The sequence below is a fragment of the Rhinatrema bivittatum genome, chromosome 2 (genome assembly GCF_901001135.1).
Source record: "Rhinatrema bivittatum chromosome 2, aRhiBiv1.1, whole genome shotgun sequence".
In the NCBI taxonomy this organism is placed as follows: Eukaryota; Metazoa; Chordata; class Amphibia; order Gymnophiona; family Rhinatrematidae; genus Rhinatrema; species Rhinatrema bivittatum.
Genome location: NC_042616.1, coordinates 658397981 through 658423537, shown reverse-complemented (window position 1 = coordinate 658423537; position 25557 = coordinate 658397981). Strand labels below are relative to the sequence as shown.

General features: G+C 40.6%; 1 protein-coding gene across 8 annotated transcripts in view; it reads right to left on the bottom strand.

Annotated features, from left to right (window-relative positions):
- The window catches only part of LOC115085416 (serine/threonine-protein kinase Sgk3), a 194575-nt gene that overhangs the window by 77762 nt on the left and 91256 nt on the right, over positions 1-25557 (bottom strand). For 7 of the 8 annotated variants that reach the window (XM_029591409.1, XM_029591407.1, XM_029591412.1 and 4 more), the window contains 10 exons: positions 23330-23413; positions 19516-19588; positions 14605-14680; positions 12721-12808; positions 10511-10560; positions 9563-9620; positions 9248-9331; positions 9026-9157; positions 5182-5294; positions 5022-5058 (listed from right to left, as the gene is read on the bottom strand). In XM_029591409.1, the coding sequence (XP_029447269.1) occupies positions 5022-5058; positions 5182-5294; positions 9026-9157; positions 9248-9331; positions 9563-9620; positions 10511-10560; positions 12721-12808; positions 14605-14680; positions 19516-19588; positions 23330-23413 (795 nt within the window). The remainder of the gene's footprint in view (positions 1-5021; positions 5059-5181; positions 5295-9025; positions 9158-9247; positions 9332-9562; positions 9621-10510; positions 10561-12720; positions 12809-14604; positions 14681-19515; positions 19589-23329; positions 23414-25557) is intronic. The other variant, XM_029591415.1, reaches the window with a different exon arrangement.

Genomic DNA, 25557 nt, shown 5'->3' with positions numbered 1-25557 from the left:
GGTAAACGGTCCTTCCAATCCGCAATGCTGGGTGCCAAAATACACCACCAATTTTATATCACCTAGTATATCTCTCTGAGTGCCTCCAGTCACTGAAACCCTTCTTCGGTAATGATGCATCACCTGCAGGGTTCCTACAACTGGACATGGAGGAAGGGTTTCGTCATCTCCTCTGTACCATCTACGAATCCTTTGAAACATCGTCAAGAGCGTCCGTATCAGCCATAGCAGCTTGTTGTCTTGCCTGGCTGAGAGCCAGTGCAATTAGGAAGGATGTACACGAAAAGCTGCGGACCTCCCCTGTAAGAGCAAGGACTTGCAGGAACAAGTTGCAGGAAGCAGTTTCATTGCTGAAAGAGCAGAATGTAAGAGTCCTATCTCTGACTTTTCCATCAGACCCTTTTGCAAGGCTGCCACGTGGTTGTCATTGCACACCTTCAATCCCTATTACTGTTTGGACCAGCAGACGTCGTCAGACGCAACGCTGGGAGCAGTGGTGTTGGCTCACTTCGCGCGAGTGAACAATCCACGGCTATCCACAGTAAGACAAGTTGGGCTTGCAGAGTGGATACAGAGTTATGGACATGGGGCCCTGTGCCAACGGGGCGCAACCTGGGAGCTGGGGACTCCCAGACTAGCAGGGCTGAATTAGCCATGCTATCGACAGGAAAAAGCAAGTTTGCTTTCCGTAAACTGTGTTTCTGTAGATAGCAGGATGAACTAGCCATGCGAGTCTGTCCCCCTCCCTGGACAGCCTGGGAGGGAGAAGGCGGGGTGAGAATTTCATTTCAAATATTTTCTCTGCTATATTACAGTCTGAGGAAACAGAGGGTGCTAATCTGCACGGGAAGATGCACGAAGCCGCACAGAGCAAAGCGCCTTAACAGCTAGAGAAAGCTCCGCCTCGAGGCTGCCCCCAAGGACATCCCCAGACAGCATGGCTAATTCATCCTGATATCTACAGAAACACTGTTTACAGTAAGCAAACTTGCTTATTCTACATTCATCTTGCACACTGCCATTTTCTGTTCCAAAGCTTCCTCAGAACTTCTTGCCTTACTCTTGCACATCCTATTGGGTAACTTCCCATGCCACATGTCAACTTTCCCCTCATCTGATCAGTGAGGGCTATGGACTTGCCTCACTTTCCAATCTTTCCGTACAAGTAGATTGGGTGCTCTGGCACTGCACAACAGATTTATTTATTTTATGCTTGGAATAGAACATTATTTACTGATATAGCTAAAATTTCATATTTTGTTTCTGTAAATTTATTTTGCAAATCGCCTTGGGTTGTTTGTAGAAAAGGATATATAAAAATTGCCTTAAATTAAAAAAAAAATGCCTGCAACACTTTATGGAATGTTTTTCCACTAGGTATTGTACAGCCTTTGCACTTTGTGATCAGATCAGCACTAATAACCAAGGGGTAATTTTCTAATATTGTGCAGAAAATTGTCAGCAATCGTGCGCACAAGTTACACCAATTTTTAAAGTGGATTTACATGCATAAATAGTCTTTGAAAATTACCCCAGCAAATCTATGCACAGATATTTACACCTGATAAAATGTCTCCACACACCTTTTGTGAAAATGTGCACACTTAAAGATGAATTTTCAAAAGGTTGCACGTATAAAATTTGCATGTAATGGGGAATATGCTATTTTATAAACCCTAACACACTCGTAAGAAAGGGGGTTTGCAAGCAAAAGTACATGTGTAAAAAAGGGGTGGTCCAGGGGTGGTCTTGGGTGGGGCCATTTACACGTGTAAATTGCTATTTTATAACCTGCTAAATAGACTCACATAAGTCTCTTACTTGCAAATATTTACACCTGCTAATTAGCTGGCACAAGTGAGAATAAAAGTGTTTAGTGCCAAATACTGACTGGGTGAAGGGTCTGGATAAAGAGGCTGAAGAACCAAGAGGGTCATGATGACCTAGAGATAGACTGCGGAAGCTGTTGGACTAATTAGTAAAAGTGGTACTTTCCTTTATGTAAGCATTTTACAAAATTTGAAGATTTACACGCGTAAAAACCGACAAATACTAAGTAAAATACGCATGTGAAACTCCACGTGGAAATGTTTAAAATAGGAGTACAAATACACATGTATAACAGATGAGCGTGTTAGCCGGATAAGTCTGAAAAAGCCCTACTTATCCAGCTAAATAACGGGTCTATCCAGTACCGAGCAGTAGGAAGAGCTGCGTTAGTGCCTACGGCACCCGCGGTTACCGCACGCACAGTGCAGCTCACCTACCGCTCGATCCTGAACTCTAATTTCATGCAAATGTAAACCGCGGCTAAGAAGGGCCCGTGAAGCGTTAGGCCCACGCAACCCATTTTACTGGATAGAGCGCCTATACAGTATCCTGGGTGCGCGGGCCCTAAGGCTTCACGCCACGCTGGTATCTGTCATTTCAAATGTCATTTGAAATGACAGATACCAGGAAGTTGCTTCGCCGCTGTCAGTGTCTGTTCTCCCCTCCTCCCGGAGCAGGGCGCGAAAAGCAGCCTTGCTCCGGGAGGAGGGGAGAACAGACACTGACATCGGCGAAGCAAAAAAAAAACAAAACGAAAAAAGCCCCGGCCGCGATCATGGGTGCCGGTCTCCGTGGCAGCCCCAGTCCTCTCCCCTGCTCCCAAAGCCAAAAAAAAAAAAAGCGAAAAAAACGTTGCAGCCTCCCTCCGATGTCCGGACTGGGGCTGCCACGGAAACTGCAACGGCGAAGAAAAAAAAAACCAAAAGCAATTTTGGTTTTTTTTTTTCAAAAGCGACAATTTTGGTTTTTTTCCAAAAGCGATTTACTTTTGGGATCTGTCAAGATCCCAAAAGTAAGTCGCTTTTGGACGCCTGCAAAACTTACTATTCTGAAGCCATCATCAGGAACACATTGCGATCGTAGCTCCTCCCGACGAAGATGGCCGCCTGCACGGGAGGAAGCTACAATTGGCCGCTGAAGACGTGACGTCACGACGTTTGGCCACGTCTTGAGCGGCCAATTGTAGCTTCCCCCCGTGCAGGCGGCCATCTTTGTCTTCGTCGGGAGGAGCTACGATTGCAATGTCTTCCTGCTGATGGCTTCAGAATAGTAAGTTTTGCAGGCGTCCAAAAGCGACTTACTTTTGGGATCTTGACAGATCCCAAAAGTAAATCGCTTTTGGAAAAAAAACAAAATTGTCGCTTTTGAAAAAAAACAACCAAAATTGCTTTTGGTTTTTTTTTTTTTGCTTTGCCGCTGTGTCCCTCCTTCTCCCGGAGCAAGGCTGCTTTTCGCGCCCTGCTCCGAGAGGAGGGGGGGACACAGCGGCGAAGCAAAAAAAAACCAAAATTGCTTTTGGGTTTTTTTTTGCTTTGCTGTTGCAGTCTCCGTGGCAGCCCCAGTCCGGACATCGGAGGGGGGCTACAATGTTTTTTTCGCTTTTTTTTTTGGGCTTCGGGAGCAGGGGAGAGGACTGGGGCTGCCACGGAGACCGGCACCCATGATCGCGGCGGGGGCAGGTGAGCGGGGGCTGGGGGAAAGCTTTCCACCTACCCTTACCCATGCCTCTACCGCCTGGGTCAGGGTAGGCGGTAAGTTTGCAGGTTAAACGCGCGACAAAACGGCGCGGAAAGATAGCGATAGTCGGGGCGCGGGTTACGGGATGCTAGGGAATAGCTAATTCGCTTGTTTGCATGCAATATCGAGCTAATTCGCTCGTTTGCATGCAATATACATGCCGCGGGCATAAGGGGTTGCCCGGGGAATTTAGGACGCGGTAGGAGTAGGTTAAAGGGGATTCGGGATCGCAGGAAGGGCTAACGCGGCTGAAAACGGAGTAAAAAGCGGCTTAGGAGCAGGGTAAACGCGGCTGCACTTTACAGGATAGACCTGTAAGATAGCTGAATAAGTCTAGCTATCTTACTTAGCAGCTACATAGCGCTTTTACAGACTTATCCGGCTATCTTTAAAATGCACTCCAGCGTACCTTTTCAATACAAACTAATGTTTTAGTGTGCATTTACGTATATGTTACATCATGCACGTGCACTTATGCACATGATGTAAATAAGGGGGATGTGCACACGCCCACACACACACATATGGGCATGTTTGAAAGTTATATTCAAACTTTTTAAAATCCAAAAGCATGCAAGTCCAAACCCCAGGAACACTTCAGCTCAATCCATTCATCTTACACAAACCTGGCATACATGAATAAGTTAACCACATAACAGCAGACAATTGTGTATAAAGACATTTCTGTAAGTAAAACAGTTTTACCCACAAAAGTCTCTCTGAAATGTATTCTCCAAATGTCTGACTCAAAAAAACAATAGGGATATATAAAGAAATATAACATTTATGAGTCTCTGCAACAGGAGGTAAAACTACTAGAAATGTCCCACTGGGGTGTGAAATGAAGAAAAATTGGCATAATAGGTTTGCTTTGCAACAAATGAAACCTAATGTTAATAATGCTTTCCTCTCATCCAATGAGCTATTCAACAAGGATATAAAGGAAGCTGCCCACATTCTTTGCTTAAATGAAGGGGGGGGGGGGGGGAAGTCTGTTTACTCTTCCAGTTTGCACTGAGATAGAATACAAGCGTTGCCTATAATGATCCCACTTTATGCCTTAACTATTAATGTAGCTGCAAATGTGCTCCATAGGTCTATCATGTTGCCTGTCCCAGCATCCTATAACTCAGCCTCTGTTTTGGCTTTTCATAATGCCACTCTACTCCTATTTCCATCCCACTGAAAATCCACATACAGAGTTCCTACACCATCCAAGTATTAACTTGATTCATGCTGTGCATTAAGCTCTTCTACCTCAAGATATGACTGTGTTCTAAAATCAGCAGCAGGGACTCCTGCAGACCATGAGTGTTTATTACTAGTACTCTTAAATGTAATGCTCAAATAACACTTTTCAATCAATGAATGCACACATATTACATAAATGAACACTTATTGCATTAATAAGCTTTAAATATGTACATATACTATAATTCATGTTTTGTATTTACCTGCGAGTCTAAAAGAATATTTTCTGGTTTCAAGTCCCTGTCAAGAGAAAAGGGGGTGGGAAAAAGTACCAAAATGAAAATAATTGGATTAGTATAAGAGAACAAAATATTACAGCAGAAGGTTTGCTTGCTCTCAGTGTAGAAAACTTCAAAAGATTACCTGTATACAATTTTTATGGAGTGTAAGTAGCCCAAAGCACTAGCTATTTCCGCAGCATAAAACCTGGCTCTGGTTTCAGGAAAGGTGCGTTCTCTTTGTAAATGGAAAAACAGCTGGAAATACAAAGCCACACTGTAAGCACCCAACAGAACATCTGCAGAAAAGTATGCAACTTTCAAACTCTCTGAATAAAGGGCAGGGTTCAACTAACTGAAGAGCTTTCAAAGTCAATCTATAGCTCAAGAAGAATTTGTAATAGAATCAAACAGCCTTGGCATGTATTCTCTTGGTTTCCGTAATCACTGGATGCTAGGTTTTTCTCCATCCTATAACTCCAGTAAAATTCTATCAAATTAGAATATCTTACCCCTAACTGCACAGATTTTAAGCTGAAAGACATTTTTCCATCATGTACAGTTTCTTCTGCATGTCCCATACACCTATCATTCATTTTAGTCTTTATATACTCTAGCATTGTGATATTATTAGCAATTCTATGTTCAATGTATTTTTTTATAGCTACAAGGAGGATCTGGCAGACCATTCCAAAAATCCTGTCTCTGGGGGGGGGGGGGGGGGGGGGAAAGCATTCTTAAGGCTTGGGGAAGCACAAGGGTAAAGTGGGGAGTGGTAGCAGGGATTACTCAGAGCACAAATGTGCTTTGAAAACTAACTTGGCAACAGGATTATATGCTGTTTCATGGCTTGTGCAAAAGATTCTTATTCACTTTTTAGCCCTTCCACCCATAATCCCATGTGTTTATTTTTACTTTCTTGGGTTGTACTCATTTATATTCAAAGCTAAATGCACAAGAACGTAAAAAATCAGCTACTGTGACCAGAAACAGAGAATTACCAGTTTTGAAATTAAAATTCCAAGGATTTTTGTTTTGTTTTTACATTTATTTATAATTTACATTTCTAAGCCAACTATCTAATGCAGCTCCAGGCAGTCCTACAGTGTAAGATAGATATATATATATAACCCAAAATTACAATACTACAATAAAACAAACACAGGATCACATTATTACAACAGACAAAACATGCAAATGAATTAAAAAATGTAAACACAAAATTTTCAATATACAAAAATAAAATACATTTAAGTAGCAGTAAGAGATAGATTACATTGCCATAATAGTAATGAAGTCAATTTAAAGTTAGAAAAAAAAAAAAGCCAAGTCTTATACATCAAAAATTAAATATCATCCTAAAATCTGAGTCTCTTAAAGCACAGCATTCCACAGAATAGGCCCTAGAAATGTGAAGGTTTTCTTTTGTCGACAACATAACCAAAAACTATATGGCTTTTAATTCAGTGTCCTGAGTTTGAATTTTTATTTTTAAATAAATTTCACAGGAACTTTTCAGAGCTTATTTTCCAAATATTAACTCCAGGTTGAAATCAGAGTAAAAAAGAAAAGGGAAAAAATTTGTTAAAATCAGTTAAAGAAACTTTAACTCATTATTTACACAGTAGCTGAAAAGGACCATTAATGCCTCCACAAACCTACACCGTGGCCCTGACTCTTGCCATAGCCATGTCTCTGGCTGTTGCAGAGCATGTCTCTTACTGGTGCCGCTCCCCGCTTCACTGTCCCACTCCCACTGGGGCCCCGACAGGCCATTATGTCGCTGACCACTGGAACCCAGGCTGCCCTCTTTGCTGATAAGACTTTGTTCTGCGCTTCTGTCTGCCAGGACCCAGGCTCCCCAGCAGCCACATTGCCTCTGTGTGTGCTACATACAGGCCACACATGCTCTACACCGTGGTAACACAAACACCACCTGAACACACACACACACATATTGCCTTTTATATATAGGGGTAGGATCTTAGTAATATGCTGCATCTTCATATAGCTAACAGTATTTACAGTAAATAGTTTAACTATATTTATTACAGCCTAGTGGCTCAGTGTGTGTTGCCATGCAGCTGGTCCCCATTTGATCCCCGAGTTAGGCCTTCTGTAGTGCAGGTCGGCTGGGGTTGGGAATGCTGTGGAACCCATACTCCAATCTCTTGGTAGGAGGCAGTCATGCTAATTAAAGAGTGATACCTGGTGACTGGATTTAGAGCCCATGGCTCTAAGTCTCAGGACTGTTGCTGCAATGAGTGGACTAGAAACAATGGTTAGGTAAGTTGGGCAGATCCTACTAAAATTAGGGAAGAATATCCAGATGGTTGTGAAAGAAGGCTCATGATGCCAGGATCCCGGTCCCAAATGAGCTGGGAGGGGGAGGAAAGGGCACCTAATGAACCAAAAAGGAAAAAAAAATCTCATGTTTTCATTAGTGTGTCAATTTCACCTTCACGTTTACTTTTCTTGAAAATTTCTAATCACTGATTTTCTTGCACGTTTTCAATTATTCGGATTTGCATTTTTGACCAGAGTTTAACGTTTATTTTTCTGTGGACATTTGGATTCAGCACTACATTAAGTGTAATCACAAGCTTGATTGCATCTCTGTAGGCGAGCCACTCATCACTCCAGTATCACCATAGCTTGATTCCGTCTCCACCATACACATGCAGTGGGATTTACATTTCAGAACTACTTCAGCCTCAGCGCTGCAGTAGAAAAGCATCTTTTTTACAAAACTTTTTTCTTCCACAAATTCTTCACCGACCCACTGTCAACTGACCATACCAACCATCAAATGAATTCTCAACTCTAATCTCCAACCAAACTTGCCTCCCTCCTCATCCAACCTAAGAATAATTATTTGATCTGACTTGTTAATCTCTATATATCCTTATTCTGCTATTATGTTTCAATACTGTTAAGAAAAATGTTCATTTTGTAAACCGTTATGATGGCTCTACCGAATAACGGTATATAAAACTCATCAAATAAATAAATAAATAAAAGTAAATGCCTGGAAAAATACGGAGTGAATCAATAGAAACAGAATGCCTTTAATGAATAAATCTGATTTATCATCAGTGAAACTCTGTAAAAACTGAAAAAGCACAGCGCTACTCTTAATAGAAGCCGATGCTGCCACAGGTACTGGAAACAAAAGTTTAATACCGTGTTTCCCCGAAAATAAGACAGTGTCTTATATTAATTTTTGCTACCAAAGATGCACTAGGCCTTATTTTCAGGGGATGTCTTATTTTTCCATGAAGAATTCACATATATTGTTGAACAAAAAAAATGAACATTTATTATGTTCTGAATAGTTGTCTGGTTATGCTGGTTTGTGATGACAACTAACTGTGAATCCTGCAGGGTAAAAAAATCACAGCTGCATGCTCTGGTGTTCTGTGCGACGGGCATGCTCCCAAATAAAAACTTTGCTAGGTCTTACTTTCGGGGGAGGTCTTATATTTAGCAATTCATCAAAACCTCTACTAGGTCTTATTTTCGGGGGATGTCTTATTTTCGGGGAAACAGGGTATTTTATAAACAAAAAGTGTAGAAGAAGAAAACATCACCCTAGTCTGTATAGTAGCTATTAGTATTCACTATGGATCAGCAGCCTCACACTCTACCCAAGAGGGCAACATTCACCCGGCTCTAGCACTTCAAGCAATACCATAGTCAATTTTATTTTTATATTTTAATTTTTTTGCAAATTAATTGCCAGCATGTGACATGGCACGCAAGTGCAATAGGTTACTTTCTATAGCGTCTTGCTGCCACACTACTGTCTAATAATCCGGGGAAAAAAGGGATTCTCCAGATACCCGAAAGGTCTCCAAACACCTTGTGAGACCATAATAGAAGCAAAAGCACTATAAAATACATTTGTAGGCTTAAACTTAGTTGATTTTACTAAACCATTAGCTTAAGGCCTACAGTAATTGGAAAGAACAAGGATGAACAAAACTCACCTCCCCTCCATTAATAAAATCCAGAACAAAGTAAAGCTTTTCTGTGGTTTGGAATGAGTAATGTAATCCAACCAAAAATGGGTGTTTCACGTTTTTCAAAAGTACATTACGTTCTGCCATGATATGCTTTTGCTGCAAGGAAGGAAAAGGTTAGCATGCAGATTGTACATAAAACCAAGACTTTTTTTTTTTTTTGTGAAATTGTAAAATTACTCCATCTACCTCTTTCCTGTTCAGGACAATTTTTTTCTGCAACACTTTGACAGCATAATATTTCCCATCCAGTTTCCTTTTTGCAAGAAGAACCTGATATATTTACAAGAAAAACAAAGGATGAGATCCTGTGCCACAGCAGGGTTATTCTTACCATGCTACCACTCTATTACAAGATCTGTAGAGATGCCACCAGGTCATAAGATCAGATGTAAACATCCACACCAACTGTTTTCCTGCATTTAAAGATAAAAGCAGAGACACACAGACTTCCTATCCTCTTCCTGAAAATTAAAGAAAAAATAAAATAAAATAAAAACTCACCTTGCCAAAGCTTCCTTTCCCAATAACTTTCAGGAAACTGAAGTCTGTTGGCTTAGCACTGAAATCAATGAAAGAAATCAGATTTTGGATGGCAAACACACAAATCTCAAATGACAGTGGCAGTGCCTAGGCATTTTGAGGGGAATATTCAAAGTGGTTCTATATGTAGGAAACGTACGAGTGCATGTCCTGTTCATGAATAGGTTTGCCCAGACTGAGCGGAGGCATTTCTGGAGGCGGGGTTTGCACTTATAAGCAGATTTTTTTTTCTCCCCCGCCCCCCCCCCCCCCAAAAAAAAAAACAAACTGCACACAAATTAGTACATTAAATTGTATGTGAGTAGTTTTGGTGGAAGAATTTTTAAAAGGAAACTGCCATAAACAGACTTAAGAAACTTGGTTGATTTTAGATAATTGGCTAGGTTTTAAAATAAGAATTTCAACATTTAAATGGCACCTTAGAACAAATTACATACAATCTGTGTTGCACAGCAATTTCTCTCTACTCTGAAATTTCCTGGATCCTAACACAGCAGCTCAGTATACCACAGTACACGAAGAATATCCATTTCTGTGTGTGTAGATGCAAGTTTATTCAGATAACTTCTAGATTACAAAAAGTAAATAATACTTTAAGAGCCTGTTTTTAAAAAGTGTTCTTACTACTGTAATGACAAATATAACTTAATTTTATCTGTAATTTTCAAATGGATTTATCATTTTCCTTATATGAAATATAACACCTATCAGCAAAACTTTATGTAAAGCACATTCCGAAATACAATATTGGCTTTTAGTCTTGCTGAATTATCCAGTCCAAGTAGTACTGCATTTCATACACTGGCATGAGGTTGTAGAGATTCAATCTACTCTAAACCACCCAAGTTTACAGACAAGCAACATTTTAATTTCTGTATTAAAAAGCAAACAAACAAAAAAAGCACTTACTGAGGGTTTCCAGATGGTCCTAGGTTGATATTTTGTGAGGTAGAGTTCAACTGTTAAAGAGGAAACAAACCCAACTGATTCCTTCTGCTCAGAGGAGATTGTCTCATTTTCCACTTTTTCTGATAAAATTATCTTACCTCTTCCCCCATTTTCATCCTCTCCAAATGGCTGACCTGATACAACACAGACTTGAAGAGCAAGTCTCAGAGACTGAAGCCCTTAGTGGGCATCACACCAGCAACACTGCTGAGCTCTGCCAACCTGACATTCATATTTGAGTCTCTTGTAGCAGAGCCACACAACTGACCCACTTCTCCTCTGATTTTGAAAGAGGTGGCGATTTGGTTTGCCATTCGGCCATGACTTACATTTGTTTACAGTTTTACAGGGTCAGGAACCTCCACAGATTAGCTATCCATGTTTCAGTGTGCATCTCTGCTGCACAAGAGGATGATTACTGGGAAAGCTCTGAATTACAAATTAAATTAAAACAAATTACAAATTAAATAGAATCTTTGTTTCTGTTCTGGGGGAGGGGAGCCTATATCGGCCTGTATCATAAACAGGCCGATTCAGTAAAATTCGTGGGAGAGCACGCGCACAGGCCACTCTCCTGTGTACGCGATTCACGAAAAAAAAATATTCAAATTAGGGCCTGCAGTAAAAAGAGGTGCTAGGGACACTAGCGCGTCCCTAGCACCTCTTTTTTGACAGGAGCGGCGGCTGTCAGCGAGTTTGACAGCAGACGCTCAATTTTGACGGTGTCGGTTCTCAAACCTGCTGACAGCCATGGGTTCGGAAACTAGACGCTGGCAAAATTGAGTGTCTGGTTTTCAATCTGCGAGCTGCGGGCCGATTTTAAATTTTTTATTTTTTTAATTATTTTTAACTTTTGGGACCTCCAACTTAATATCGCCACTTTCCCAGTGCCTACCTTTGGGTAGGCGCTAATTTCTGAAAGTAAAATGTGCGGCTTGGCTGCACATTTTACTTACTGAATCGCGCGGGAATAACTAATAGGGCCATCAACATGTATTTGCTTGTTGCGGGCGCTATTAGTTTCGGGGGGGGGGGGGGGGGGGGGTTGGATGCACATTTTCAACGCACTATTATCCCTTACTGAATAAGGGGTAAAGCTAGCGCACTGTTAACGCACGTCCAAACATGGGTTATCAGTGCGCTTCGCCGGAGCACACTGTACTGTACCGGCCTGATTGTGTTATACACTTGCTTGAATCTCCAGTTTTACTTTCATTTTCCTCCATGGTATAGGAACATAGCTTAAACAGTTTACAATAAAAGGATTGGCCCATTTTGCTAAATTAACTCTTGACAAATTCCAACCAATCTCTTATTGTTTCCTTTAGTGTGGGGGAACTGGTGTGCTGTGGCTATAAACATGTCAGCAGTTCCCATTTTACCAAAACTTCAATACAACTAAAGAAAGGTTCCCTTTTATTCTTTCCTCCTCCATATCAGGACAGTTCGTCAAAGCAACTCTGAAGTGTATTTGGTGAAGGAACGTAAAAATTATATTAGCTTATTCTGACTCAAACCTTTAAAGTTTATCATCTTTACAATGTTTAAATGAAATGCTCTTCTACATGTATTGCCAAGTGTGAGACCGACCAAAACAGTGCAAATATTTGTAGCCAGCATTGCTATATCCCTGTACCAATCTCTCCATTTACAAAATGCTCCTAGGGAAGATCTGATGGCTCAGCAAGTGATCACGGTCCCCAAGGGAATAGTTTATGATTTGGCTACAACATTCAGGGCATTAGGGTGAGATTAGGTGTTAACTGGCTTTAAAACATTGCTTTTAGAAGCCCAAAACAAATTTTATTAAAAAAAAAAAAAATCAAAGGTTTTGTGTGGCTGCCTGATAAACACTGCTCCTAATGTCCTGTTACTAACAGCTGAACGTACATTACCGAAGTGCAGTTTATGCATTTATGAAAACAGACTGCCAAATGTTTCTTAGGCTCTCTCTTTGCTCATAAGTGCCAAGAATTTATAAAAGTTTTTTTTTATGATCCTGTAGTGGCTCTAACAGAGTTTTGTAAATTGCACTGCATCATTCAAGCAGAAGGAGATTTCTTCCTGAAGAGTGCTAAAGCTTCTGTTTCATCTTTCTCCATTAATTTTTTTTTTACTGGGTTTTGAGGAGAAGGCCTTTCCTACTCATAGGTAATATATGCTGAGCTTACCTTCTGACTGCTCCCGTCATCTTCATCTTCTGATGGATCAGAATGTTGTTTTGGTCTGTCCATCTGAAGGAATGCTTTAACATCAGGGCTGGAAATATTATTTCGTTTATTAATTTGTCACTGTATTACAGTTTCTACAGAAGTACTTAATTTCTCTTTCACTTTCACCTTCAATATATTATAGTGTGTGTGTCCTTTGGGGGTATCAAAAGCAATACTAGTCAATGACTAATCTCAAAATGTATTGAGGAAGAACATACGGTAACTTTTGTATATAGGTACTGAACTGGCATTCCCATTATAACCATTGGTCTCTGTTCAAAAACAAACACTCACTGAATGACAACGAATTTTCTCAGATTTGTTTTAAATGAGCTACTTGCTAACTTCTAGAGTGCCCCCTAGTCCTTGTATTATCCGAAAGAGTAAATAACTGATTCACATTTACCCGTTCAAGTCCTCTCATGATTTTAAACACCTCTATCATATCCCCCCTCAGCCATCTCTTCTCCAAGCTGAAAAAGTCCTAAACCTCTTAGCCTTTCCTGATAGGGGAGCTGTTCCATCCCCTTTATCATTTTGGTCACCCTTTTCTGTACTTTTCCAGTGCAACTATATCTTTCTAAGACAGGAGACAGGCATGCAGAAAAAACTACTGTGAGAAATGTGTGGGGAAAGCATAAAGCAGAATGAATTGACATGTTTAGTTCCTGTTTCCAGAATATTGGCATGTTCAAAATAGCACAGCAAAACAAGAAGTACAGACCTTTAGTAATATTTTACAAACAAATGTATTTCCTCAAATACTTTCATTTCTAACATATCCACATGAATAACAATTTTGAAATGGGTAAAAAATGTATGCCCTTTATAACGCCAGGATTACTTGCTGTCATTTATAGTATAATGCCTTGAGACTTTCCATACACTTTTTATGTCTGAGATCCCAGCAATGCAGCCTACTTGACATGCTCTCTGCTAGCCAGGCGAGGCTAACTGAAACCAGGGATTGCTCTCTCTCTCTCTCTCTCTGTGGCAGCACCTACATTTTTTAACTCATTACTGGAAGTAATGCAGCAATTTGACTGTGTAAAATTATTCAAATCAGCATTGAAAACTTTTCTTCTCAAACGAGCGTATTTTTCCAACAGTAATGTGGATTATTGGTAATTACTTGACTTCAATAACTATGTTTTTGTTTCTTTAATGTTTGTGTGTCATTTCATTTTATGCTTATTTGACATGTATATTGCCTAGTCCTTTTTGCAAAGTCATTGTATCTAAACCCATTTACTGACCTATTTGAAAAAGCATGTCTAAGGATCCTGCAGTGCTACTATGTAGATAATCTACAATTAGAAATTTTTAGTGAGGTCTGCAAATAGGGTTGGTTTTCAGGATATTCATATTGAATATTCATATGATGTATTTGCATACGTATGGTCTGAGAATAGGGCTCATTTACAGAATGTAGCTTGATCCCTCTGAAAACCAGATCCATTTGCAGCCCTGGAGAACCAAAGTTGAGAACCCCTGAACTGTAATAAATTGGAAAAGTCTATTCATATTTATATTATAAAGTACTAACAGATTATTCTTGCAGAGGGTTATCTTGGAAAAGGTGGATGGCAGAGCTATCTACACCAGTAGCCCATAAAATATCTGTTTTGTGCTTAACCCTGTTTTATTAATGACTGCTTGTCAGACCTGTAGCATGCTACAAAACTCACAAGAATGACAAACAAAGTACTTCATCCCCCCACCCCCAGGTGTAATTTTGCAGTTGGAAACCTACATTCACAATAACTATTATTAAACTGAATGACTGAAGAAAAAATGCACCATATCTGACAAACAATCCCCAAAAAAGTGAATATTACTCACTGGTTGCATAGTTCTGGATGTCTGAGTAAATTCTGAATAAAGTCATTCAGTCCTTCTCTTCTTTGCTGAATAAAATCTGAGTAAAGAGAAAGTGTACGATTATAAGAACTGTGGGATGAAAACAGCAAGTAAACATCTTTTAATGGTTCTACTTTTATAGTCAGCTCTGTAGTAATATGTAGAACCCTCACGCCACACAGGGCTGTCATCTACAAAAAAATCAAGTCTGATTAAATAGATTTTAGTCAACATAATTTCAGCTTTTCATAGTATTCAATTTAAAATGTTACAAATCCATCTGAATGATATGGTAGCCTTCAAATTAAAACACAAAAAAAATTAATCCGCTATGTAAATCACAACAGCACAAAAACAAGTTACATGCCCAACTACAGAAACCTCCTGAGTTATTCACCTTAAGCCTAGTGTAAACCATTTGCTGGATCACTTTTTAACCCGAGGCTGGAAATTCAAAAGTGGATCACTGAAGATTTGCAAGTGAGTCACAATATGAAACACTATTAAATAAATCACATTTTATCATCTTTAACTGCCCCTTCTCTGGGCAGGACGGTTCCCTTATTAGCCAAAATGCTGGAACGGCGCTTCTCCTGCAAGACTGAACCACTTGGAGAGCAATGACAGAGATGAGCACCCAGGAGGCGGTGTGGCACTTTATGTGCAGGATGGCATAGAGTCCGACAGGATAAACATCCTGCATGAGACTAAATGCACAATCGAATCTTTATGGGTAGAAATCCCTTGTGTGTCGGGGAAGACTATAGTGATAGGAGTATACTACTGTCCACCTGGTCAAGATGGTGAGACGGACAATGAAATGCTAAGAGAAATTAGGGAAGCTAACCAAACTGGTAGTGCGGTAATTATGGGAAATTTCAATTACCCCAATATTGACTGGGTAAATGTATCATCGGGACATGCTAGAGAAATAAAGTTCCTGGATGGAATAAATGACAGCTTTATGGAGCAATTGGTTCAGGAACTGGCGAGAGAGGAAGCCATTTTAGATATAATTCTCAGTGGAGCACAGGATTTGGTGAGAGAGGTAATGGTGGAGGAGCCGCTTGGCAACAGTGATCATAATATGATCAAATTTGAATTAATGACTGGAAGGGGGACAGTAAGCAAATCCACGGTTCTCATGCAAACTTTCAAAAGGGAAACTTTGATAAAATGAGAAAATAGAAAAAACTGAAAGGAGCAGCTACAAGGGTAAAACGTGTGCAAGAGGCGTGGTCATTATTAAAAAATACCATTCTAAAGCACAGTCCACATGTATTTCACACATTAAGAAAGTGGAAAGAGGCAAAACGATCACCGGCATGGTTAAAAGGGGAGGTGAAAGAAGCTATTTAGCCAAAAGATCTTCATTCAAAATTGGAAGAAGGATCCACACAAGAAAATAGATAATGCATAGGAGTTGGCAAGTTAAATGTAAGACACTGATAAGACAGGCTAAGAGTGAATTTGAAAAGAAGTTGGCCATAGAAACAGTAAAAACTTTTTAAAATATATCCGAAGCAGAAAGCCTGTGAGGGAGTCAGTTAGACCATTAGATGATCGAGGGGTTAAAGGGGCAATTAGAGAAGATAAGGCCATCGCGGAAAGATTAAATGATTTTTTTGCTTCAGTGTTTACTGAAGAGGATGTTGGGGAGATACCCGTATCAGAGAAGGTTTTCATGGGTGAAGATTCAGATGGACTGAATCAAAACACGGTGAACCTAGAAGATGTGGTAGGCCTGATTGACAAACTGAAGAGTAGTAAATCACCTGGACCGGATGTTATTCACCCCAGGGTTCTGAAGGAACTCAAAAATGAAATTTCAAATCTATTAGTAAAAGTTTGTAACCTACCATTAAAATCATCCATTGTACCTGAAGACTGGAGGGTGGCTAATGTAACCCCAATATTTAAAAAGGGCTCCAGGGGTGATCCAGGAAACTACAGACCAGTTAGCCTGACGTCAGTGCCAGGAAAAATAGTGGAAAGGGTTCTAAATATCAAAATCACAGGCCATATAGAAAGACATGGTTTAATGGAACAAAGTCAGCATGGCTTTACCCAAAGCAGGTCTTGCCTCATAAATCTGCTTCACTTTTTTTGAAGGAGTTAATAAACATGTGGATAAAGGTGAACCGGTAGATGTAGTATATTTGGATTTTCAGAAGGCGACTGACAAAGTTCCTCATGAGAGGCTTTTAGGAAAAGTAAAAAGTCATGGAATAGGTAGCAATGTCCTTTCGTGGATTAGAAACTGGCTAAAAGACAGGAAACAAAGAATAGGATTAAATGAACAATTTTCTCAGTGGGAGTGGGCAGTGGAGTGCCTCAGGGATCTGTATTGGGACCCGTACTTTTCAATATATTTATAAATGATCTGGAAAGAAATACGAAAAGTGAGGTAATCAAATTTGCAGATGATACAAAATTGTTCAGAGTAGTTAATCACAAGCAGATTATGATAAATTGCAGGAAGACCTTCTGAGACTGGAAAATTGGGCATCCAAATGGCAGATGAAATTTAATGTGGTTAAGTGCAAGGTGATGCATATAGGGAAAAATAACCCATGCTATAGTTACACAATGTTAGGTTCTATATTAGGAACTACCACCCAAGAAAGAGATCTAGGCGTCATAGTGGATAACACAATAAAATCGTCGGTTCAGTGTGCTGCAGCAGTCAAAAAAGCAAACAGAATGTTGGGAATTATTAGAAAGGGAATGGTGAATAAAATGGAAAATATCGCTCCATGGTGAGACCGCACCTTGAATACTGTGTACAATTCTGGTCGCTGCATCTCAAAAAAGATATAGTTGCGATGGAGAAGGTACAGAGAAGAGCAACCAAAATGATAAAGGGAATGGAACGGCTCCCCTAGGAGGAAAGACTAAAGAGGTTAGGACTTTTCAGCTTGGAGAAGAGACGGCTGAGGGGGGATATGATAGAGGTGTTTAAAATCATGAGAGGTCTAGAATGGGTTAATGTGAATCAGTTATTTACTCTTTCGGATAGTAGAAAGACTAGGGGGCACTCCATGAAGTTAGCATGTGGCACATTTAAAACTAATCGGAGAAAGTTCTTTTTCACTCAGCGCACAATTAAACTCTGGAATTTGTTGACAGAGGATGTGGTTAGTGCAGTTAGTGTAGCTGTGTTTAAAAAAGGATTGGATAAGTTCTTGGAGGAGAAGTTCATTACCTATTAATTAAGTTGACTTAGAGAATAGCCACTGCTATTATTAGCAACAGTAGCATGGGATAGACTTAGTTTTTGGGTACTTGCCAGGTTCCTATGGCCTGGATTAGCCACTGTTGGAAACAGGATGGACCCTTGGCCTGACCCAGTATGGCATGTTCTTATGACTTATCACTAAGTGCTTGCTACATCAGTTCAAAAGTTGTAACAAGTAGTCCATCTTGGGTGTCATCACTGTGGGTGTGGAGTACATCAGTATGGATGCCAGATTGGTCCTTTGGACCAGCTTCAGTCACATTAAGAGTAGAGTCAGTTACCTCTGTGCTAGAAGTTGCACCACTGACCTTATCTACTTTGTTCTTGGGAAGGCTTACCATTAAACCTAGGTATACAGTGTCCTTGTGTCCAGTGCTCGAAGCCTTTAAATGGCCCCACAGGCAAGCAGTGTAGCCTCAAAGCAAGAGGTCAGGAGACCAGGAGCCCTCCAGGTGCAATCACTTAATAGCATGGAAGAAAGATCTTCTACATCTGAACCCTTGGACCTGTGCATCAAAGAGCACCAATGCAAACTCTCCATTTTAGGTTAGCTATTGCCCCACATCTACTCACGAGTCAAGGTTTTTGAGCCCTTATGATGGCTGACGAGAGAAGAATTTGTCCCCGCTTCTTGGGCTATTCTTGTTCCAATGCAACTGGCTACTGCTTCAAGGTAAGGCCTGGCTACCAGCACAATTGTAGTATGCTCTGTAGGTTCTCTCCTTAGTCTTCAAGGGCAGGTTTGAGCTGGACTTACTCATCCTGGAGAAGGTTGAGCAAGCTCTCCTGCTGGCCCAAGCTGCTTTGACATCTTTGCACAGATGAAATAATCTGTGTTGCCATTTTTGCTGGACACATGCAGCTCCTGACATAATGATCCATGTGGGATTTCAACTGAGTACTACTTTATCAAAAGATGCCTCATTTGCTTCTTGGCCATAATGAGGAAAAATCAACTAGGCAAAATCAAAAGATGAAAGTATCTTCAGAAAAGATGCATCGGGGGGGGGGGGGGAAACACTTTACAACTGGGTTGCGGAGAATGCAAGCTTTCGCAAAGAACAACACTACTATAATGTGGCAATGAGCAGCAGCATCTAAGAAATAAACACAACTCCCTACCCCACCTTCCAAAAAACCAAACACTTAGGAGTCAAAAACCCTAACTAGGGACAAATTAACATTTCAGACCAGAGAAATTGGCAAAAATGCTGGTTGAGGATAGACTGAGGAACATCCTTATTTGACAGCGTAAAAATGAAAAACTGAGGAGCTGCTGGTGCAGCGGCACACAGTAAACTACTGTACATAGCATAGCAATACAGGAAGAAACTAGTCCCTAATTTCAAAACGTCAGCCCAACACCTTTCTGTCCTATGGAAAAGCCTTTAAATCAAGCAGACATCTATTTAGTGCAATCTTCACAATAAAAAATATTTAAATAGAGCTGGGAAAATACTAAATTCTTGTGATACTGCAGGCCAATCTGACATTTCTGCCTCCTATACACCAGAAGCTACAAAAAAAGTGAACATAGTGTGCTGCTACAGTACTAATCAGTTCCTTACACTGGAGTCACTCTTCCAAAAGCTCTACTCAAGATGTAGTGTATATTTTATTTTTCACAGCTCTGAAAAGAACATGTCACTACTCACCCGGGTCAAAATTATCTCCAAAAATTCTTTTGGCAGGAATCTTCAAATTTGTGCTGGGAAACTGCTTTCTAAGCTAAAATAAAATATAGGTTCATTAACATTTATTTGTAAAGCTCACTGTCAAAGCCATTTTAGAATGAAGGGTTTTGATATCCTAATATTACATTTTAGATCATTTCAGGTATGGCTAGCATTTTCATTGCTTTCCTGTGTTTTCAGCATTTTCGTATAATTCTGAAGGCGTTCCATACAGTCTTGGTGTGTCATGCTACTAAGGCTGATGGTCAGTTTCACATTATCATACAATTATTGAGCACAAAGGTGTTTTTTGTTGTTGGTTTTTTTTTTGGTTAATATGTTCAATCTGAAAAAGGTGACGAATCTGGAGATAAGGGAATATATCACCCGAAGGTAATTGGTGGAGGTCCTGCAATGCAGGGAAACGTATCAATGCATTCTGCGCCCAAAGGTGCCTAACACAGGTTATATACTTCTCCTCCAAAGTTTTGACATACCACATCCACCCCATACTAATGAGGACTTTGTTGGTTTGTTGTTTTTTTTTGTTTGTTTTTTTTAAGTGGATGCAGTATTGTAGAATATTACAACTGTTTGATATTACCTTTTTTTCCCTTTTTGCTAAATAATACAGTGGATTTAGTTTAGATATTACTAAGGCTGACATTTGTTTCCTGTTTATTACCATTATGATATTAATGTAGTGTCACAGGACTGATCAATCCTTTTCTTTCAGTCTGCATAGCTTTGCCGCTACATCATGGAGGAATATGAAAGTTAAAAAACCAAAAATCCTACAAAAGTGATCAAATTACCACACAAACTAAGACTGCACATTAAATGTAATTCCTGCACAAAATTTCAGTTAAAGAGAAATTTCTACTTCAGCACCTCATAAAATAGTCAGGGTTGAAAGATTTTCTGCGGGTGCTATAATATAGTGCTACACACCCTCAAACAGAGAAAGGATAATGATTTAGCCTATTGTTCTCCAAAGGCAGTAATTTCAATAGTCTCACAATGTCTTGAAGCATGTCTCCCAAGAAAAGCTGCCCAACTCTTCTGGAGCTGGAGCATATTGCTGGCTCCAGTTTGACTTCAAGTCCACACCAAAGGACATGCCAAGAACTAGCTGAACTGGGAGAGATGGCCCAGAGTACACGGACAAAGCAGTCTAAGCACTGTGTTGTCAAAGTACTTCTCTTCCTGTCTGACAGCCAGCAAGGAGACAGTAGCAAATCATAGGGCCAACAGCAATTACTGCAATGGTTCAAAAAATCTCAGCAGCAAGAGAAAAAATGGAGAGAGGAATAAAGGGAACAAGAAAGAAGAAAGGAAGGACAGATATACAATATGCAACAGTAAATAGGGATAGAATGAAAAAAAATTAGAACATAGAAGTTTGGCTAGAGTGAAAGAAAGTGACAAAAGAGCAAGTTATTTGTAGATAGTGAGAAAAGAATGAAGGCAGACATAAGAGCAAGAAAGAAAACTGAAAAAAAAAATAGTAAAGCCATAGAATAATTCCTTATGCTCCCTAAATAGCAACAAGTCTAGTTTACAATTTTATTTAACCCACCATTGCTATGTCCCGGTCAGAATCTACTGGAGCATGGCATCCTAAGTCATAGGAATTGCAAATAAAGAAACTAGCAGCATCTCAAGAAATGCAGTTTCAAATAGTGAGAGATCAGTCTTCCTCAATTTGTAGGCAGAATAGGCATGATAAATGCCAACGTGAAGTATCTTGGTAAGCTCCCTGGATCCCTTGTTGGGGGGAGAGAAGGGCTGCCTCAATTTGAATAGAACCTTATAACAAAGATCAGCAGCAAAAATCGGAAACATCTCCACTCAGGGGACAAGGATGACGTAAGCTCAATCAGGAGAGAAGGGTGAGTGGCTGTTTTGGGAAGTGGGTCATCTATACCATGGCTAAGTCCTTCTAGCCTCAAGCATTAAGTCGTCCCCTGGCAACTCAGTGCTCTTGAGCCCAACTCATGCAACAAGTCCTTTGAAGCAGTTATTTTTTGGGGGCTCAATGAGTACTTCCCTCCCCCTCCCCCCCTTTTTGGCACTAACCTTGCAGAAAGGTATCAAAGCAGCCAAGAACCTTGTTCTCTTGGCACAGCAGTTTCCTCCTGATACTTTGGGTTTCCAGCTGAATCGGCCTCCTTTTGTGTGGGGGTTACAGTACCATGAGCCTTCATTCACACCCACCCAGGCCTTTTCCTCCCAACCCACTTGGCCCAGCCATTGCAGCAATGTTCCCCAGCCAGGGTTCACACATTGTGGTTCTCTTCAGTCCCCACTGAACGAGGGCTGAGACTATTTCCTTCTCATTTTCAACCTCTCTCCTCCCCCCCAGGTCTATGAATTCTGCCTCTAGCATCTGTACAGCTAGCCCATGGAGCAGAATCCTGGTCCAAGAATAGAACCCATGCACTACTACTGAACCATATCAGTACAATTTCTTTGAATTGTACTTTGACTGGGGATGCTGCGGAGACAGCTTTCACGCCCTGGGAAAAGGGAATCCCAGTCACATGACATCTAGAGACTGCAATTAGGGCTCAGAACTGCAGGGTTCATAATGGAGTCCTCAAGCATGGCCCTTGGTGGAAGCCCGTCACTTAATGACTCGGCTAATTAAGTTGGTAAGAGATATGAAATAGAGGGTAGACCCCCAAATAATTGCAAATGAAGGATCAAGGCACCAGGTCCCAGCACTACTTCCAATTCAGCTGGAAGCCCAAAGAGTAGGAAACTGCCAAGCTAAACAAAAAATAAAAATTATGGCTAGTATTTGTTTTTCTGTAGAAGACCCCCTGGGGATGGGGTTGTTGGGATACTTTGAACAAGTTAGGTTGGGATGATAAGGGGTTCTTCTTTTTATGGATGTAGTTGGGGGCCATGATTTTAATAGTTGTTTGTGACAAAAATTAAACAACCCAAAAAAAAGGCATCCAGAAAAAAGTAAGTAAAAATGATGCTTCTGATGCAAACAGCTGAGAAGTTGCTGGGATGTTAGGCAGAAACATTTGGCTGAAAAAAAAAGAATTTTTAATAATTAAAAAGTCTAAAAAGTGAAAATAATAAAAAAAAAAAAATCTGGACAGATGAGAGAATGAAAAGAGAAGGTATTCCAAAGACACATGGGTTCATGGCTAGTCTCAAGGCTCTAATGTCACCACACATCATCTTTAGGAACATTCTACAGCCTGGGAAAGAAGGTCATGACATTTTCAATGAGAGCCTATTAGACATGCTCACCTTTGCAGAAATTATAATTTTCCATTAGCTGGTTTCATGTGGATGCTCCTAAAAAACAATTTATATCCCTGTGTGTTCCTTTATGATTTCAATGAAAGAAGAATTTGGCATATGTTCAAAAAGCCTCAGATTCACCATTTTCTAGTGACCTCTGAAAAAAAATCTGTCCTCCATTATGGTAAATGAACGATGACTTTCAGCTCAATGAAAAGTGAAAGCATGCCCTTTAAAACCTGCAGAAGTGGGCAAGTGATGGGGCACATGGTTCAAGAGATGATCAGGGCACCTCCGCTATTGACTGCAAGACCTCAGGAATGCTGCTGTCTCCCTGTGCTTCAGTGGATGAGAACATGTTGCTTTCTCTCATTTTTGTTGTGTGTACTTACAGACCACTTCTCCCCCAGTCCTAAAACTCAACCAAAGCTAATGTAGTCAGTTTTGAAAAGATATTGGAACTTTGAATGAAAAATTCCACATAAAGGCAAATAACTTATGCTTAGTGCAACAGCTTACATATTTTACTTACTGTATTGTAGAGTTTATCAAACTCCGCGTATCGTCTGAAAACAAACCATTCATTTCTGCCCATGGTGACTATGACTTTGTAAACCTGTAGAAACAAAATAAAGAAGGATACGTATCTGTATCAATGCCAGAAGAGCTGCCAAACTTCAGTATCAAGTGTCTAAAAAATAAAATAGAAAATGTGATCGTGAACCATGCTCAGTGTCTAAACCTCTCTGCACTGCTCAGGTGTGCTACCTGGCTGGGATCTGACAAGTCTATATGGAATAGAGTTTAGAAGGTGACAACACCAGGTTATAACCTAAAGAGGATTTAAGAAGCTATTCCTGTTTCAGTCCCTGCATTGTCCTCTCTTAGCAGCCTCCCTCAAAGGGGCCAATGCAATACAGTGTGCTAAGCCAGGCGCACTGTTTAACCCGCAGTAGGACGTGGGTTGCATAGGCATGTCCACAGCCCCTTATGCTATAAGGGAATTAAGCACCTCCCCAACACACGTCCAACGTGCTGGGAAACTAATAGTGCTCATCATAGGCAAATGCATGTCGATAAAGCTATTAGTTATTCATTCCATATGCAGTAAAAAAAAACCAAAAACAAACAAAAAAAAAAAAGCGTCCAATACATTTTTGTGCTCAGAAATTTAATGCTTGCCCAGAGCAAGCATTAATTTCCTAGCACCCCAAAAAGTTGTACAGAAAAGCAGATAATACTGTTTTTCTGTACATCCTCCAACTTAATATCGTGGCAATATTAAGTCGGAGGAACAAAAGATTTAAAAAAAAATTTGTTTTTAAAGTGCCAGCGGTCAGGTTCAGGAAACGGATGCTCAGTTAACCAGTGTCCATTTTCCGAACCCATGGCTGTGCGCCAATTAGGAAAATGGATGCTGATAAAGTCAGCATCAGTTTTCTTATCTGGTAGACAGTTGCGGACAGCCGCCCACTCCCAGGTGCTGGCTGACAAGGAGGCGCTAGGGGCACGCAATTGACCCTAGTGCCTCCTTGACAGCGTGATACCCAATTAAAATATTGCATGGCGCCCGCAGGAGAGGTGCCTGGGGGTGCATTAGTAAAGCGGCGCTGAACACTCAGCGCCCGCTTTCAGCACATCGGCTCCAAAGACTATGATTGAATCAAATTAACATACCACAGTTTACAGACTGCTCTACATATAGATGCAGCAGGGTGGAAGATAGCAAAAACCTTGTCAAAAGCAAGTGAGAAAAATTATATAAAATTGTTCTTGTTTTCAACTAAAGTTCTATGTTCACAGAGATGGCAGGATGAATGAGACCAGGATTCAGAAAGCCAAAAATATCCAACAGTGGCCAATCCAGGATACAAGTATCTGGCAAATACCCAAACAGTAAATACATCTCATGTTACTAATACCAGTAATAAGCAGTGGCTAAGTCAGTTTGATTAATAGCAGTTTATGGACTTCTCCTCCAGGAACTTTTCCAAATCTTTTTTAAACCCAACCCTGTGACTCAGATTGCTGCAGGAAATCCAGGTTTGGATACCACTTCCAAAAGGACCAGTTGGACTTGGGGAGAGACAGCACATCCACACTTGAGAAGGGAGGGAAAATGGCTGCTGCTACAGTGGCAGCTCCTACAGGCCAACCAGTACTGAGAGTGTGCCACAGAGGAGCTGATTTATTTATTTATTTTGATGATCCAGCCTTGGGACCAACAAGGGAGCCCTGGCTATTTTGGACATCATTGCCATGTTTCCTTCTTTGGCACAGAAATTTGCAAATGGTTATGACTACAATTTGATAAGGCAATTTTCTACACAGTCAATGACATACAATATGCTCTAACTTCACTGAGATTTCAATTGAACTGAACCCATTTCCCTATAGGGAAAAAAAAAACAGATTCTAACTATACGTGGCATTAGGTGCATGTGAAAAGTGTGAATCTAGGGTCAAATTATTGTGTGTCAGAAATCTGAATGAAATTGGATGAACAGTTCAAATATTATGAGCCAGGGCACACAGACTGATAGGGACATGAAGATCTTATAAGCAGGGCCGGTGGAAGAACTAGGCGATCGCCTAGAGCGCCGAGCATTAAGGGACGCCGAGCTGCCGGTGGACCTCATCCCACTGGCGGCTGAGCGATACACACAGCAAGAAGATCAGCAGGGCCGTGGGAACTCACGTCACCACGGCCTGAAGAAAAAGGTCGCGTCTAAACGTGCAGGTGCTCCTTCTCCCTTCCTG